Source organism: Amblyomma americanum, chromosome 10 (assembly GCF_052857255.1).
Source record: "Amblyomma americanum isolate KBUSLIRL-KWMA chromosome 10, ASM5285725v1, whole genome shotgun sequence".
In the NCBI taxonomy this organism is placed as follows: domain Eukaryota; kingdom Metazoa; phylum Arthropoda; class Arachnida; order Ixodida; family Ixodidae; genus Amblyomma; species Amblyomma americanum.
Genome location: NC_135506.1, coordinates 74,268,776 through 74,284,024, shown reverse-complemented (window position 1 = coordinate 74,284,024; position 15,249 = coordinate 74,268,776). Strand labels below are relative to the sequence as shown.

The window sequence follows — 15,249 nt, the reverse complement described above, 5'->3', positions numbered from 1 at the left end:
CGAAGAAGCTGACGACCTCGCGACCGCTGCACATCAACTATCTGCCAGCGGTCTGCCTGATGCGCTGGAAGACGTGCGTGCGGCCATCCACGACCATCTCCGAAAGCAGCCTTCCGACCCATGCATCGTAGGAGGCGACCGCATCGACAGCATCACCGGCTGTCGCCCACTTACACGGTCGCAACGTGTAATGATCCTCCGCGCGCGCATTGGCTGCGTGTGATCCGGGGAACGACGGGAGCGTCACGGAATCGCGATGAGTGATGTGTGTGACGAATGCGGTACAGTGGAAACGCTAGTATACCTGCTCCTTCACTGTGCCGCGCTCGCCGATGCTCGTCGCGATATGCTTGCGGCATATAGGGCACTGGGCATACTACCAGACTCCCTCAAGACGCTAATGTGGCCACAGGGCAGTGGGCTCACTCGTGAGCGAACCTTGGTGAGCCTCTGTGCATTCCTCGAACAAACGGGCTTGACGTCCCGTCTGTTCTCTGTCAGGTAGTTACACGCAGTGACCGAAAGCTCCGCGAGTTCTACATTGAACGATTGATAACTGGACGCCCCAGTCCAGTTGTAGACAACAGAGTGTTGTGCGTGTTTTAATTCCTCCAACATGAACTAATCACGCGCACAACCTGGACACATTTTTTATTGTGTAAATAGTTTGTATATATTGCTTCTCCCCATATCCTCTCTTCCTGTCCCCCACCTCTTTCACTTCATTTCTCCATTCTGCCTGCTATCCTTTATTTCCGCTGCCCGCAGCTCAGGTGCGTCAGTATCGACCGCAGATGCCGGGGTTAGCAAAAATCTTTTCCTTCCTTTTTGCTATTATTTTAATAAAAACCACCGCCACCACCACCTTCCAAGTAAAAATTGTGTGGCTGCGTTTCCGCTTAAGGATTATTAAGGAAAATATTTTTTTGCCCATTTGAGCACCACGGGATCTTAAAAGGGTTTCAATGCTGCTATCGAGGTACTAGTTATAATCACGTGGTCGCGTGATCGGAGACGTAGGACGCGGGTGAGCACGCGCTGTATTTTGTCTGCAGAAAATATTCGGCCATAGTGCTTAGATTATAAAAACTGGCGCTGTTATTTGCAGAATTAACGCTATTAAGTACGCCCTGTATTTAGTCTGCATTTTAATGTTTGGCCATAGTGCCTCGAATATACAGGCACTAAATTTGGCTACTGATGCGTTGCCATAATGGCTGCCACTGCTGTTGTAAGAATGTGGAGCTTTTGCTCTAGAGTCAGCATATTTACTCTATGCAGGAGGACTCGGGCGTGAGGAATCTTACGCCGGCAGCTGTCAGGATCGACACTGCTGAGCCTAATCCAGAGGCGGACATGGTTAACCACGAGGAACTGAATCAGGAGCAAGTGCTGGAGCATCTAGCGTTGCTGGCTGCCGAGAACACGCGTGGCTGTACGGTTGCGAGTGCTATTGCCTACATCACGACAAGTCAAAGCTGCACACAATGTGTCGAAGAATTCAGTGCCCAGGAAACCGACAGGAATGCTTTGCGAGTGCTTACTGAGGACTACCACATAATACCATGGGCATGACCTTTGGGATGGCTCTCAAGGTATGCGCCGTGATCAGGTCCCCGATACCCGTCATGGGTCACGCGACAACATGAGCTGTATCAGGACTGGGCCGCCGTCCAGATCGAGCAGGACACCAGCATGCCTTCACGTCTGACCAACGGAGAATGGAGGGCTAGAATATCCTGATGAATTGCACTAGCTGTGTCAACGTTGCGTCTAGAGTGACTGTACTCCTTACAGTATGTCAAGACTTGCTCGAGCGTTTTTTTTTTTCGAAATAGAGCATCTTTTGCATTGTCAGCCTTGGTGTCTTAATTTCTGGCACTGCTCATTGATATTGGTCAGTATACCGCTATTCACAAACCAAGAGCAAATCGGACCAAGTCACCACGTGCATTATCTGGTAAACGAAGCAGTGTTGGCATGAACGCAGGCTCACTGGCAATGGACGCTTGGTACTAGGACGCTGGATGCGGGGAGATAAGTGCAGCTTTGATCGAACATCGATGTCGGTACCCGTTAAAGGGACTGGCGTATTAACGCGACAGCGTTAAGGAACTCGTGTCGCCGAGAAGGCGGTGTCGTCGGCGTCTTTGGCCGTGAGCTAAAAATGGCACATCTCGGTGGACACCTGAACGCGCCGTAAGGGAATAGAATTTTGAGAAAGGGCGTCCTTTCCTTCCCCTAAAACCAATTTTCATTTCAATTTCCTTCCCTTAAGGCCCGGTTCGGGTGTCCACGGAGATATGTGAGACAGGCGTCGTTTCCTTAAATTGTCCATCGGGTCACGCGTCGCGCTGAACAGGCGTTGGCGCTCCGTGTACCCTTCGGCAACGCTGCGACACCCGGTCGCGTCTCTCTTAAAGACGAAGCCTAAGTGGTGAGGGCGCTCGGCTACTGATCCGGAGTTCCCGGGTTCGGACCCGACCACGATGGCTGCGTTTTTACGGAGGCAAAACGCGAAGGCGCCCGTGTGCCGCGCGATGTCAATGCACGTTAAAGATCCCCAGGTGGTCGAAATTATTCCGGAGCCCTCCACTACGGCCCCTCTTTCTTCCTTTCTTCTTGAACTCCCTCCTTTTTTCCTTCCCCTACGGCGCGGTTCAGGCGTCCAACGATATGTGAGACAGATACTGCGCCATTTCCTTTCCTCAAAAAACGAAATATTATCCTCCAATTTTTTAGTGTTGATTAAGGTTTCCGTCATTAGAGGGCACCACGGCGAGGACGCTGATTGGCCGAGGCGCTTGCTGGCGCCACTGGCGTTTGATTGCCTCCCGCCGGCTGCCCGTCACTTCACTCGAAGACACCGTGCTGTGAGGCCGCATCTGCGCTGAGCTGCTGCAACGCGAACGCCTAGTCTTGTACGGGTATGTAAAGCTTAAATGTTCGATTCCTTTTGGGACTCGGTCATAGCTAATTTTCACAAATTTTGCCTTAGTATAATTATAACTCTTGCTTTAGTCAACTATTGTTCATTTATTTGGGTTTTTGGCATTTTTGCGGGACTTTTTTCAGTCGGGCGCTTTCCTCCTCGAGAAGACCGTTGATAGTTTTACGCCTTGGTTTTTTGAAGCTAGACTGCCGTTCCGAAGTATTTTCAGCAAATTCCGCTTAGTGGAGTGCCGTTCTCGTGTCAGTGAGGTATTTTTTTTAGTTCTACGACACTTTCCTGATATCTGCGTTCGTGCAGGCCGTTGAATGAGGCTCCTTGCCGTGACTGTACCGTGGGGTACATGCCGAGTTTTTCCGCGTTCCTGGCGTCCTTCGGGGGTAGGTGCTGCGTTTTCAGGTTCCATACCAATTTTGAGGGGCGTTCTAAAATATTTGAGGTGTAGTTGGTGAGGCCCTGTCTAATGGCGGCCAGACGCCGTGCCTCGCCCGTTGCTAGGCCTCGCTGTAGAGCCTTTGTTCTGGGGAGAAGCGTCCGCCATATTCGACCGTATTTGCGCGGGCGGGAGCTTTGCGGTTCCGTTTTAGGGAGTTCCAGGCTAGTAAAATTGCATTCCTGATTTACTTCTGCTTTCTGCCATTGATAGCATGTATACGCGTTTTCTGCATATAATTGTGAGCGCTCTTCTGACAGTTCAAAAATTCTGCTTACGGATATTCGTTTTTTTTTTTCTTGGAGGTTCGAGTGACCGTTTTGGAATATTCAAAGAAATTTTGCCTCGTCGCGTTCGACTCGTTAATTTGCAGCATTCAATCTTTTTAATCTGTTCCGTGCCCTTCGCCGCGTCTGGCTTGCGGAGTTCGCGTTTGATAGGCATGTTACAAAATTTTGGGAATATCTAGAATGGTGGGGTTCATTGTTTCAGCTTTTTAGGCGCGAGTTTTGCGGCTATAACTACTCTCTTTATTGATCTATAATAGCGCAAATTCATCATAACTACACAAAGTATCACCGTTAAGAAGATTGTTCGCTGACGTCGCGTTTGGTCGCCTTTTTTTAGCGTTTATTGAGGTTTCCGCCATTAGAGGACAGCACGTCGAGGGCGCTTATTGGCCGATGCGGTTATTGGCGCCACTTGTATTTGCTTACTACCCGCCGGCGGGCAGCCCTTGCGTCGTGAGTAGACCCGAAGGCGCCGTGCTGTGAGGCCGCATCTGCGGTGAGCCGCTGCAACGCGAACGCCTAGTCCTGTATGGGTATGTTAGGCTTAAATGTTCGATTCCTCTTGGGAAGTGTTCATTGTTAACTTCAACAAATTTTGCCTTAGTACAATTATCATTCTTGCTTTAGTCAACTATTTCTCTATTTTAGATGGGTTTTTGTGGCACTTTTGCATGAATTTTTTTTCAGTCCTGCGCTTTGTTCCTCGGGAAGACCGTTGATAGTTTTACGCCTTGGTTTTTTTTTTTTTGAAGCTAGACTGCCGTTCTGAAGCATTTTCAACAATTCCGCGAAGTGGAATACCGTTCTGGTCTCAATGAGGTATATATTTTTTAGTTCTACGACACTTTCCCGACAACTGCGTTCGTGCCGAGCGTTGACTGACGCTCCTCGCCGCAACTGTTCCGTGCGGTAAATGCCGAGTTTTCAGCTTTCCTGAGCGGCCGTTTTGTAATATTCAAAGAAATTTGGCCTCGTTCCATATTTTTAGTAAGTTCCGTGCCCTTCGCCGCGTCTGGATTGCGGAGTTCGCGTTTGATACGCCAGTTACAAGATTTTAGGCAATATCTAGAGTGGTGGGGTTCATTGTTCCAGGTCTTTAGGCGCGAGTTTTGCGGCTATGTAAAATTTTGTACGTTAACTTGCCCGGTGGAAATATTTTCTGCGGAAGCCAATATGGCCATTCGAGTGAACATTTGCATGAGGGAGGCGGGGAGGCCAGCTTAATGACGGAAGACAGGCGTGGCGTCTTGTCAACCTGGCGTTCGCCATTCTTAATTATCCCCAGGCCGCACGGACTTGCGACAAAAGTATTAGGCCCATTTCTATTACGAGTGGGTTTATAATTTTTGACGCCGACACTGGCGTTTTTGTTGGCTTCTTTGCGTTTTTGACGTGAATTTGAGGATTTTGTGCTTTCAGCCAGTTTTACAGCTTGATCCGCGTCGTTGTAGATTTGAGTGCCGCATGGCTGTTCTACGGGAGCGTATAGCAATTTTTTTCCTTTGCAGCCGCGCATCCACTTCGGACGACGATGGGATCCCAACAGTTCTGCCTGAAGTGGAACAACCACCAGTCCAACATGCTGGCCGTGTTCTATCAAATGCTGTCTAACGAAGCTCTGGTGGACGTTACGCTGGCGTGCGAAGGTCTATCGCTGAAGGCACACAAGATGGTCCTCTCCGCCTGCAGCCCTTTTTTTCAAGCGCTTTTTGCCGAGAATCCCTGCAAGCATCCTATTGTGATACTGAAGGACATGCGCTACACGGACTTGAGGGCGATAGTCGAGTTCATGTACCGCGGTGAGGTGGACGTGTCGCAGGAGGATCTCATGGCGCTTTTCAAGACTGCCGAGATTCTGAAGGTCAAGGGTCTCGTGGAGGACACCAACGAGAACAAAAATGGTGAATTCTTGACCTGTGTGGACGGTGCTGCAGACGCTGGACCCGTGGGTTCGCCGCGTGCCGAATCTCCGCCGCTCAGTAAAAGGAAGAGAAGCCGCCGGCCTCGGCGGCGCTCATCTAGCGACTCCAACAAGAGCGACTCTGAAGACGCTCCGCCGGCGACGCGTATCAAGGTGCCCGACAGTCCCGAAATTATTGAGGACGGTAGAATGTCTAGTGATCACATGACCAACCCTCCCGCCACGTCTCCTTCGAGTCGGCCTTCCAATGTGGCGTCGTCTACTGCCGTGCCTTCAGGCGCTCGTCACGGTTCAAGTGTTCAGGCCAGCATCTCTCAGCATACTCAGGACTCGATTGTGGACAACGCGGTTGAAGGCGACGATGCGGACTTCGATGTGCAGCCTTTGGACGTTATGGAGGAATCTACGTCGACCGAGAACGTAGGTGGCCCCTTGCTGCTGTGCTCCCCGTTTAAAAGTCTGTGCCCGTAACAATTGCCAAACATGTTCTGAGTTCTTGCGATACGCCTTTTTTATTTCTTCTCAGGTTCCAGTGTTCCCAGATGTTGCCTCATCGTTACAAGCTGTAGGGGACGAGTCACAGCTGTCTGCTTACACAGGGTCCACATCCGACAACTCTGCCCTTCTTCCTGCTCAACCTTCACTGCCTTCAGACATGTCTATCATAAGTCAAGGTAAACAAAGTTTTGCTCAAGTTTCTCGGCCCTGTTGCTGACACCGCCTCGTAACTTGTCATTTGCAGTAGACATCAAGCCGTCACCAAATAGTTTAACACCATACGATGACAAGACCATAGCACCTGTGGTCGCCGCCTCCCCAGCCGCCGCGCTATCCGGGGACAGCGCGTCCACCGCCATGGCAGCCACGGACGCGTCCGGCGTTCCTGCTATCGCCGGCCCGTCCGGTTATCAGCAGTCGACACCATCTCATGGTACGTATCCCGTCCCTGACCACCCAACCCACCTGCACATTTTTTTTCTGTGTCACGTTTGCCCCACGGTGATCCTAGCCTCTGTGGTGATTCGGGGTTCAGCTTTTCTTGCAACGCCGGGGGCTGTGCACATGCTACGTTTGCATCGGGCCCCTTTGAAAGCCGGTCTCTGGTTAAGCTGCCCTGTCTTTGGGCTGTAATTTCACTGTGCAACGCTTTGTTCTCCCTTTGTTCCGAGACCACCTTTTATTTTGTATACTCTGCTAGGGAGCTGTGAGACGCAATGTTTTGCATTTGTCTGTATCGCCATACTCTGTACAAATTAGACAGCAGTAAAGTTAATTTCGCCTGCTGCTTCCCGCACGGAGGCTTCCCAGAAGACGTCCAGTCATTTGTCGGGTGTCATGTGTCGTTCAATCGTCGGCGCTTAGTCGCGATCCGCTTTCGGTTTTCTGGATCCTGGAGCCGCCCTGAACAAGGTGAGTTCGCGTCCTGATTTTCTGAGGGTGCCTGGCCACGTTACTTCTAGCTTGCGGTCTTCACTCGTTCGGTTTTCGCGTCGCGCGCAATTTTTGCATCGTGCTGTTGGGTCAAGCATCAGTGAAGACTCCTCTTCGATGGCCAGTTTCGCTCAGTGGCCTTCGAAGTTCAAAGCTTTTTTTTTAAATTTCTGTAGGTTAACTGCTCGGTTATTAGGGTTTTAATCTTAACTGTGCGTTCTAAATGTGCTTGTATTGCTCTGTATTTGCCGTGTACAACATGAAATAAATGGGGAATTGGTGGGGTTTCTAGTGTTTTTACACGATTTTGACACGGGGTCAGCAAATGTGAATGGATGCTTGTGTGCCTGTCTGTGTGCGTGTGTGTGTGTGTGAGAGAGAGAGAGAGCGCATGGCTGCAAGATACCCAACACGAATAATTTCATTGCTCGTCTCTATACACTTCACTACACGGGGAATAGCGGTTGTCAACAGCATGCCAACATTTACACTCAAAAATAAGTCACAACGTAAAACATAACTCTATGAGACTCGGAACAATAATTTCACTCAAGCGGCCAGCTTCACTAGTCATTAGTTCGGCTCGATTGCCAGGCTTGCGCTTGGTGTCAATGACTGGTGGATTTGGCCATAGAACACATTGCACGCGAACCCTCTACACACGTAGCAGCAGTGTGGTATAGGTGGGTGTCCCTTGTTGGGGGTGGCGTGTGTGCAGGTGCTGTGGCCCGTGCAGGTGGACGTTGGTTTCCACGAGCAAGCTGCCAAGCGTCGTTATGTTCCAAATAAAACTTATTTCTTTGCGTTCTGTGTACTCCTCCCTGGCACTTGCGCGAACCCTTTCGTGTTTGCTGCTGTGCGAGGACTTAGTCGCGCATTGCAGGAGCTACGGAGTTCAGGAGCTAATGAGACTCCAGTCCCCTTTTCAGAGAAACAGCAGCTTCTGAAAAGGATACCCGTGCCTTGTATACCCTGCCTCGACGTTTTTAACTGACCGAAACTCGTGTCGTGAGATCATATTCGAAAAGAAAATGCCATATTGTAAGAAGGAAGCAGTGCGATATCGGAGGAAACAAGAATCTAATTTTAACTAGTCACTGAAAATCGCCTAAAATCTCGCGGTGAAACCGTGCCATTATTCGTGTACCCACCAAGAGGCCGTACCTCGGTGGGGTGTCTTGTCTGAACATCTTGTTTGGAGCGGTAACCACGGTCTACTAGACCGGAGCGCGGACGAAAAGGTCACGTGAGTGATGTGCCGAGTGCGACAGCAGACCAAGCAGATGGACAGGAAAGTTCCAGGATCCCCCAGGTGGTCGAATATATTCCTGAGCCCTCCACTACTGCGCCTCTTCCTTCTTTCACTCCCTTCCCTTACGGAGCGGTTCAGGTGTCTGCCGATGTGAGACAGATACTGCGCCATTTCCTTTCCCCAAAAACGAATTTTCAATTTTTACACTTTCCTCTTGAGGAATATTGGTAAACTGCCATTCGTATCTGAGTGAACCTGCCATATGCGCTCCACCCTATTCTTATCCTTTTAGTATGATCCGGATTATACTCCGTTTTATACATCAGGCGCAACGCTGTGAAAGGTACGGAAATAGTCCGGACGGGAAAAAAAAATTAATCTAGATTAGCTGAGCTAATCCAGGATATCCAAAGCGAAAGATATTGGCGTTCACTGCGTTCGTTGGCGTTGACAATGTTCTAGACGGCGATGGCTTTGAGCAAAGGAAGGGTTCATAACTGGCCCCCTGGATACGTGGACGCCTCATTCGTGCTTTGATTCGTGGTGAGAGAGATAGAGATGTGGAATGAATGAATTAGTGTTGACAGCGTTGTGGCTGACATGCGGCATCTGGCCGCAGCGTTCATTTGGCGTATAATCTCTCGCGATCAACCATAACCTGCACGCGACCTCCCAGGGTGGCAGGGAGGGCGCACTGCCTATCCAGTGTACGGAAAGCAATCAAAGCAGGCATTTGACGCCAACGCCATGTACATGAAAGCAAGATTGAGGTCTCCACTGACCACGGAGCCGGTTGTGCGTCTTTCATTTTGTGAAAATGAACAGCCTTTGCAAAGTTGTCAATGCAAATGAATTCTATGAACGCCGTCGGCTCACCCTAACCATGCCGTAAAGGAAGGAATAAAAGAGGTAAGGAAAGAGAAAACTGAAAGTTGCATTTTGAGGAAACGCGCGACACTGCATAGTGGCGAAACACCTGTGGCTCGGTGTGACTGGGGAGCGAGAGAGAGCGAAAATGCGACGGAGTCCGCGGCGGCCACCTGCGTCGTGCGTGACGTCACTCGTGCTCCGACATACGCCGGCTCGAGCGAAGCGCGGTGTTGACTAGCGTAGTGAAGCTTTTCGCTTCAAAAGAAAGGCGTGTTACTCCGCGCTTGTTCTGTGCCCGAGTGGTCTATGGCACGAAAAAGCGACAGCGTTTTAATAAATGATAATAAATTAATGACAGCGTTTTATTAAATTATAATAAATGTGTCATGTGGTAAGCCTACAGGCAAAGTATTTACTATGTTTGGCTCACCACAAATGACTACTTTTTGGTCGCGGATGTAGGCAGCGTAAACAATAGCGCTAGCTCTGACAGCGTTGCACATGGCGTTTGAAACGGAGTATAGCTGTCACTACCTGCCCTAAGCAGATCTATTCCCTTACCGCTTCCAGTAGCTCGCTACCAATTGTGAACCGGTGTTCCCTTGCTAGACTGTTGAACATTACGTTGGTTTTCTGCATGTTAACTTTTAGACCCACCGTTCTGATATGCCTGTCTAACTAATTTATAATGCTTTGCAGTTCATATCCTGAGTGACTTAGCAAGGCAATGTCATCAGTAAATAGCAGATTACTTAGGTATTCTCCATTAAAGGGGCCATATCATGCGCATGTCGTGGGAGGATATGTTGAGATCACGGAAAATGATCAGCGTTCCTTAGCGAGTACAGAATCTCCTAGACCGGCCAGAGCTTGTCCAAGAAAGCTGATGGCTCCTTTTGATGACAAAATTAAGAGATGATCTGGACGTATATCTGCAACGCTTCGAGCGGATAGCTTTGGGGCAAGGCTGGGAGCGTAGTGTATGGGCCACGGCATTGAGCATGTGTTTAGTCGGAGAGGCACTGAATGTGTTCGGGAGAATGCCTGCTGCTGGTTCTATAAACTACGAGAAAGTCAAGAAGGCACTTCTACAAAGATTCAGGCTTATGGCAGAGGGTTTTCGTGAGCGATTTCGCACCGCCAAACCTGAGGACTCTGAAACCGCTAAGCGGTTTTCCTGCAGGCTGACCAACTATTTCTATAGGTGGCTTGATATGGCAAACACGAAAAGAGTTTTGAAGGGATGCGTGACAAGCTTGTCACAGGGCAATTTTTAGCATGTTGCAGCTCAAAGCTAGCGCTATTCGCGACAGAAAGTTGTGTTCATTGGAAGAGTTCGCCGACACTGCAGACCAATTCCTCGAGGCTCAAGGGCTGAGAATTATGGGCAAAGGAGGAAACACAAAAGGACCTAGAGACAGATGCGACAAAACCTAGAGCATAGGGCGGTGCAAGGTAAGCGCACTTGCCTTACGATCGAGAACTCGGTGGACCCTACACACGGATCGTCTTCTTACAAAGTGACCATTAAATCACTGGCCAACAAAAGCCTCACGAATATACCAAACAAGATTTTACAAGCTAACTTTGACGCGTGCCTCGGAACCAAAGGTTTTCGGTGCTTCACAAACAGGACAAAGTCCAACACCACTGCAGTGTGGCTTCCGACTCTGACTGCCGTAGAACGTCTGCAAACGCTCACCAGTATTTCACTGACAAGCGAAATCTCAGTGCCAGTACAAGTGTATTTAGTTGAAGGCTCCGACTTGCAGCGCTGCGTCGTCTACAACGTCGATACCACTGAGGATCAAACTGCACTCCAGCGTGAGCTGTACTGTCCTACGCACCGTGTCATCCAGGCCCGACGCATGGGAAAGGGGCGCTCTTGCATAGTCACCTTGCAAGGCCCTCTGACACTACCAGCCCGTCTGTACTATTATGGCTGTATTTTACGACCTAGGCCATATAAACCTAGTGCGGTATATTGCTATAACTGCTTCCGTACTGGACATATGCGCAAATCCTGCCCCTTCACTGCTGACGGTGAAAGTACATCGGAAGGGAAAGTGGCTTATCGATGCGGTCTTTGTAAATCCGACGACCACGAGATAACATCTCCAAGCTGTCCGACAAAACAAAAGCCAACACAACAGGCTCGTCGTCGAATGACTAAGCATTGACCAATACCTTTAGTAGATGAAGCGCACAAAACCACAGCACACAGGAAAGGAATACACAAGACAGAAGCGCCTGTATCGTGTCTTCCTTTCCTGTGTGCTGTGTTTTTGTGCGCTTCATCTACTAAAGCTATAAACCAACTTGCCCAGGAACGTGTTCTACTGAAAGTGGCCAATACAAGACAGTATAACTTCATTGCAGACATCCAATCGGTTCGCAGCTCTCCAGTGGAATGACGACGAGTGGCCGGAGCGCTCTGAGCACACCTCGCATGATCCTTCAGCTCAGCAGCCTTCTAAAGGTACTGTGCGAAAAGAACGCCTCCGAAAACAGCCGACAAAACAGCGCTGTGTGCCTGAGCTACCGCAGGACGATATGGCCGCAGTCGACGAACAAATCGCACGTCTTTTAGCGGAGGTCACCAAGCTCCGGCAACACCGGGAACTGCTCGCTCGACGTAGACGGGCAGCGGAATCATACGCCACATCCATCAATGGTGCAGCAACATCGCCTCCCTGCCGCCCACCAGTGTCATTTCCTGCCGCCTCTTCCCAGGTTACCGCAGTGCCACTGGACAACTCTGCGACTTCTTTGCTCCGGTTTATGGTCAACCAGTTGTCCAACCTGACGTCCGTGATTCTACCGCGCTTGGGCTAGTTACTAGAAATGGCGAGTTCCAGTCGTGCTGGTGTGCTGCAGTGGAACTGCAGAGGCATTTCCACGAAGGTGGGAGAGCTCAAGACCCGACTACAAATTCACAAGCTCCAGGTATGGGCCATGCTGCTACCGGAAACAAACGCCTTGCCATCGATTCCAGGCTTTAGTGCTTACATGTCTCCTTCAATGATAGACCATCGTGTACAAACTGCTGCTCCCCCGGGAAAGGCGGCGGTGTATGTGGACTAACGTTTTTCGCATGTACGCCTTGCTCTCGAAAACTGGTGCACGTCGTATCAAGAGGTAGTGGCAGTGGCTGCGAAACTTCAGAAGGGAACCTATGTGGTCGTTTCATTTTATGTTAGACCAGCCGGTGGTGCTTCCTCCCGTATTAATCTTGGTTGGTTAACAAGTGTCCGTCGGCAGTAACCCGGGTGTCCGATTTTAGTCGGAGGCGACTTTAACGCCCCTCACCAGGATTGGCGGTACCCCACTTCAAGCCCTCATGGCAGGCGTGTGCGGAACGCCTTCACGGATGCCCAATTTGTGCTTCTCAACCATCCTGGGACAGCAACACGGCCAGTGCGTCAAGCTCGCAGTGCTTCCTATGATCCAGACTTGACGTGGTGGTCGGATCCGGGTACTCCCTCCTGGCACACGGAGCCAGACTGCTGGGGAAGTGATCATCACCCTATCATCATCGGTGTTCACAGTTCACATTTCCGACATTTACGCTACAAATGTTCTGTGGTCAATTGGGACAGTTTTCGCTCCTGTATGGACAATCTCTCTTCAGATTCTTCGCCAATCCTTGTCGAGCGCATACAAACAGCGCTCAACAGTGCTGCAACTACCACCTGGACTGATGTTGGTCGACCGGCACCTGGCCTCGGCCTTCTTAACTTGTGGGCGGCACGCCGTCAAGCCGAGCTGGCTGCTACGCGAGACCCTACTTCGTCGCAGGCACGTACGCAATTGCACTATCTTGCAGCTAAGGCACGCAAATATGAACGCGACCTCTCTCGGCGGCAGTGGCATGCGTGGTGCGAGGAATTTTCTGCAAGATCCTCGAATGCCTCTCTCTGGCGAACATTCCGTACAATGGAACACGGTCGCCGTTCGACTGACGCAGCGGCAACCGTATGCTTCGCGGCTAACTTGTAGCCAGATGATTTCGCCAAAGAAGCTGCGCGAAAGGTTTTCCCAAAATACGATGCTGTGCCTTCTTCAGCCGCTAGTTTAAATATGGCAGGCATACCAGCGCATGTATATCAAATGCCATCTGATGTCGGCGTAGATGGAATTGCGTGTCCATTCTCTATGCCTGAGTTGCTGGCTACACTAGATGATGCGAAACGGAAAACAGCGCCCGGCTCGGACAATATTCAGTACAAGGTGTACAAGAACCTGTGTAGCGCTGCACGCCCTCAACTACTTGACGCCATAAACAAAGTATGGTTGGATGGCGTAGTGCCCGAGAGCTGGAAATCCGCTGGCGTGATTCCTATCCCGAAACCAGGAAAGCCTCCGACGGATCTTGCCAACTTGCGACCTATCTCCTTAACTCCTAAGCTGTGCAAGCTGGCGGCGAAAATTCTAGCCACACAATTGTCATGGTGGCTAGAGCAGCACGGTTTTTATCACCCAGCACAAATCGGCTTTCGTCCATATGTTGGTACAGAGAACGTGTTGGCTGTCTTAGCATCTGCAGTTTTGTCATCTACCCGCAGCCGCAATGTGCGTACTGTTTTAGCAATGGACGTTGAAAAGGCATATGACAACATCAGTCATGCAGCCATTCTAAACTCCATTGACATGCTTCATCTCCTTCTGAGAGTGCGTATTTTTGTCCAATCATTTTTGGAAGGCAGAAAATTTGCAATACGCCTCAGCGGCGAAGCGGTCGGATCATTTGTTCCTCTCTGTGGCGTGCCCCAGGGATCAGTATTGTCGCCGACGTTATTTAATATTGCTTTCATCCCGCTGGCTTGGCGCTTACATGACATCCGTGACCTAAAATTTCTTTAGTACGCTGACGACATCACGGTGTGGGGTACTCACCAAGATCTCCGTACTCAGGAGGCTGCCGTTTAATCTGCCTTGGATGTTACCTGTAATTACGCTTCATCCATCGGACTTCAGCTATCCATGCATAAAACAACATACACGTCAGTTGCCAACAGCTGGGGACGCCGTAAACTTGCTGCAACTCCAATCCGTCTTTGTCTATCAGGCACCCCACTACAGGAAAGTCCGAGTGTAAAAGTCCTTGGCTTAGTGATTCATCAAACAGGATCAGCGACTGCATGGCTTTCTCAGGCAAAAAGGCAAGCTATTCAGACTTTGGGATTGATTAGAAGAATTTCCCCTAAAACTGGTGGCGCAGGCTCGTTCGTTGCACGGCAGTTGGTGAGGGCAGTTCTGCAGCCACGTATTGTTTATCACGCCCATTTTCAACATGCTTACAAGAGCCCAATGGGATCGCCTTGAAGCCGTGAACCGAGAGGCTATGAGGACCATTACGTGCCTTCTCCGCATCTCACCGATCATAGCTTTACAAGAAAATGCGCAGCTCAATACCATTGATGATCTGGTGCAGCAGCGCCGTGAAGCGCGCAGCCTTAAGACCAGTCTATCGCACTCCACGCATGCACTGAGGACTTATGCAGCGTCACACTCCATTCTTCACCCGCCAACGCCAGTTCTTTCCCCATGGAAGTTTGTACAGCTCAGCGACAACAAGCCAACAGATAATCGCCGACGAACATCTGCTCGTCCGGCATCGTTGCTTCGTCAGATATTTGAGGAACAAGATGCTTGCCTGCCTGAAGGATCCATTGTTGTCTACGTAGACGCAAGCATACAACACTGCAAAGCAACAACAGCTACCTACTACACGTGCAGACCTGCCCTGAATCAAACCTCTTGGTTTCAGCTTACGGAACCCCCTTCGTCCTTTTGTGCTGTGCTCGTTGCAGCTCAAGAAGCACTCTGCTCCGTGGCCGACATAACTATGCTCTCTGAGGCCCGCGTTGTCATCCGCACTGACGCCCTTCAAGTTGTCCGGTTGATACGACGTGTTAGCCGCTGTCCAACGATATGTCAGGACATCCACCGGCTCGCGGCACGCATCCCGCAGCCAGTACGTATTGAGAGGGTCCCACGGGATCTTCTGACCTATCAAAGCCAGGCAGATTTAGCGACCCGCCTTGCGAATACAAATTTATCACCGCATCAGCTCCTTCATTTGGACAATTTTACCCTCCT

The 15,249-nt window shown here is 50.3% G+C and overlaps 1 protein-coding gene across 1 annotated transcript in view; it reads left to right on the top strand.

Annotated features, from left to right (window-relative positions):
- Positions 1-2,858: 2,858 nt before the first annotated feature.
- LOC144108419 (uncharacterized) overlaps positions 2,859-15,249 on the top strand; it is a 36,818-nt gene continuing 24,427 nt past the window's right edge. Inside the window, exons 1-4 of the mRNA XM_077641661.1 lie at positions 2,859-2,927; positions 5,182-6,014; positions 6,121-6,268; positions 6,337-6,663. Coding sequence (XP_077497787.1) covers positions 5,205-6,014; positions 6,121-6,268; positions 6,337-6,663 — 1,285 coding nt within the window. The 5' untranslated portion in view covers positions 2,859-2,927; positions 5,182-5,204. The remainder of the gene's footprint in view (positions 2,928-5,181; positions 6,015-6,120; positions 6,269-6,336; positions 6,664-15,249) is intronic.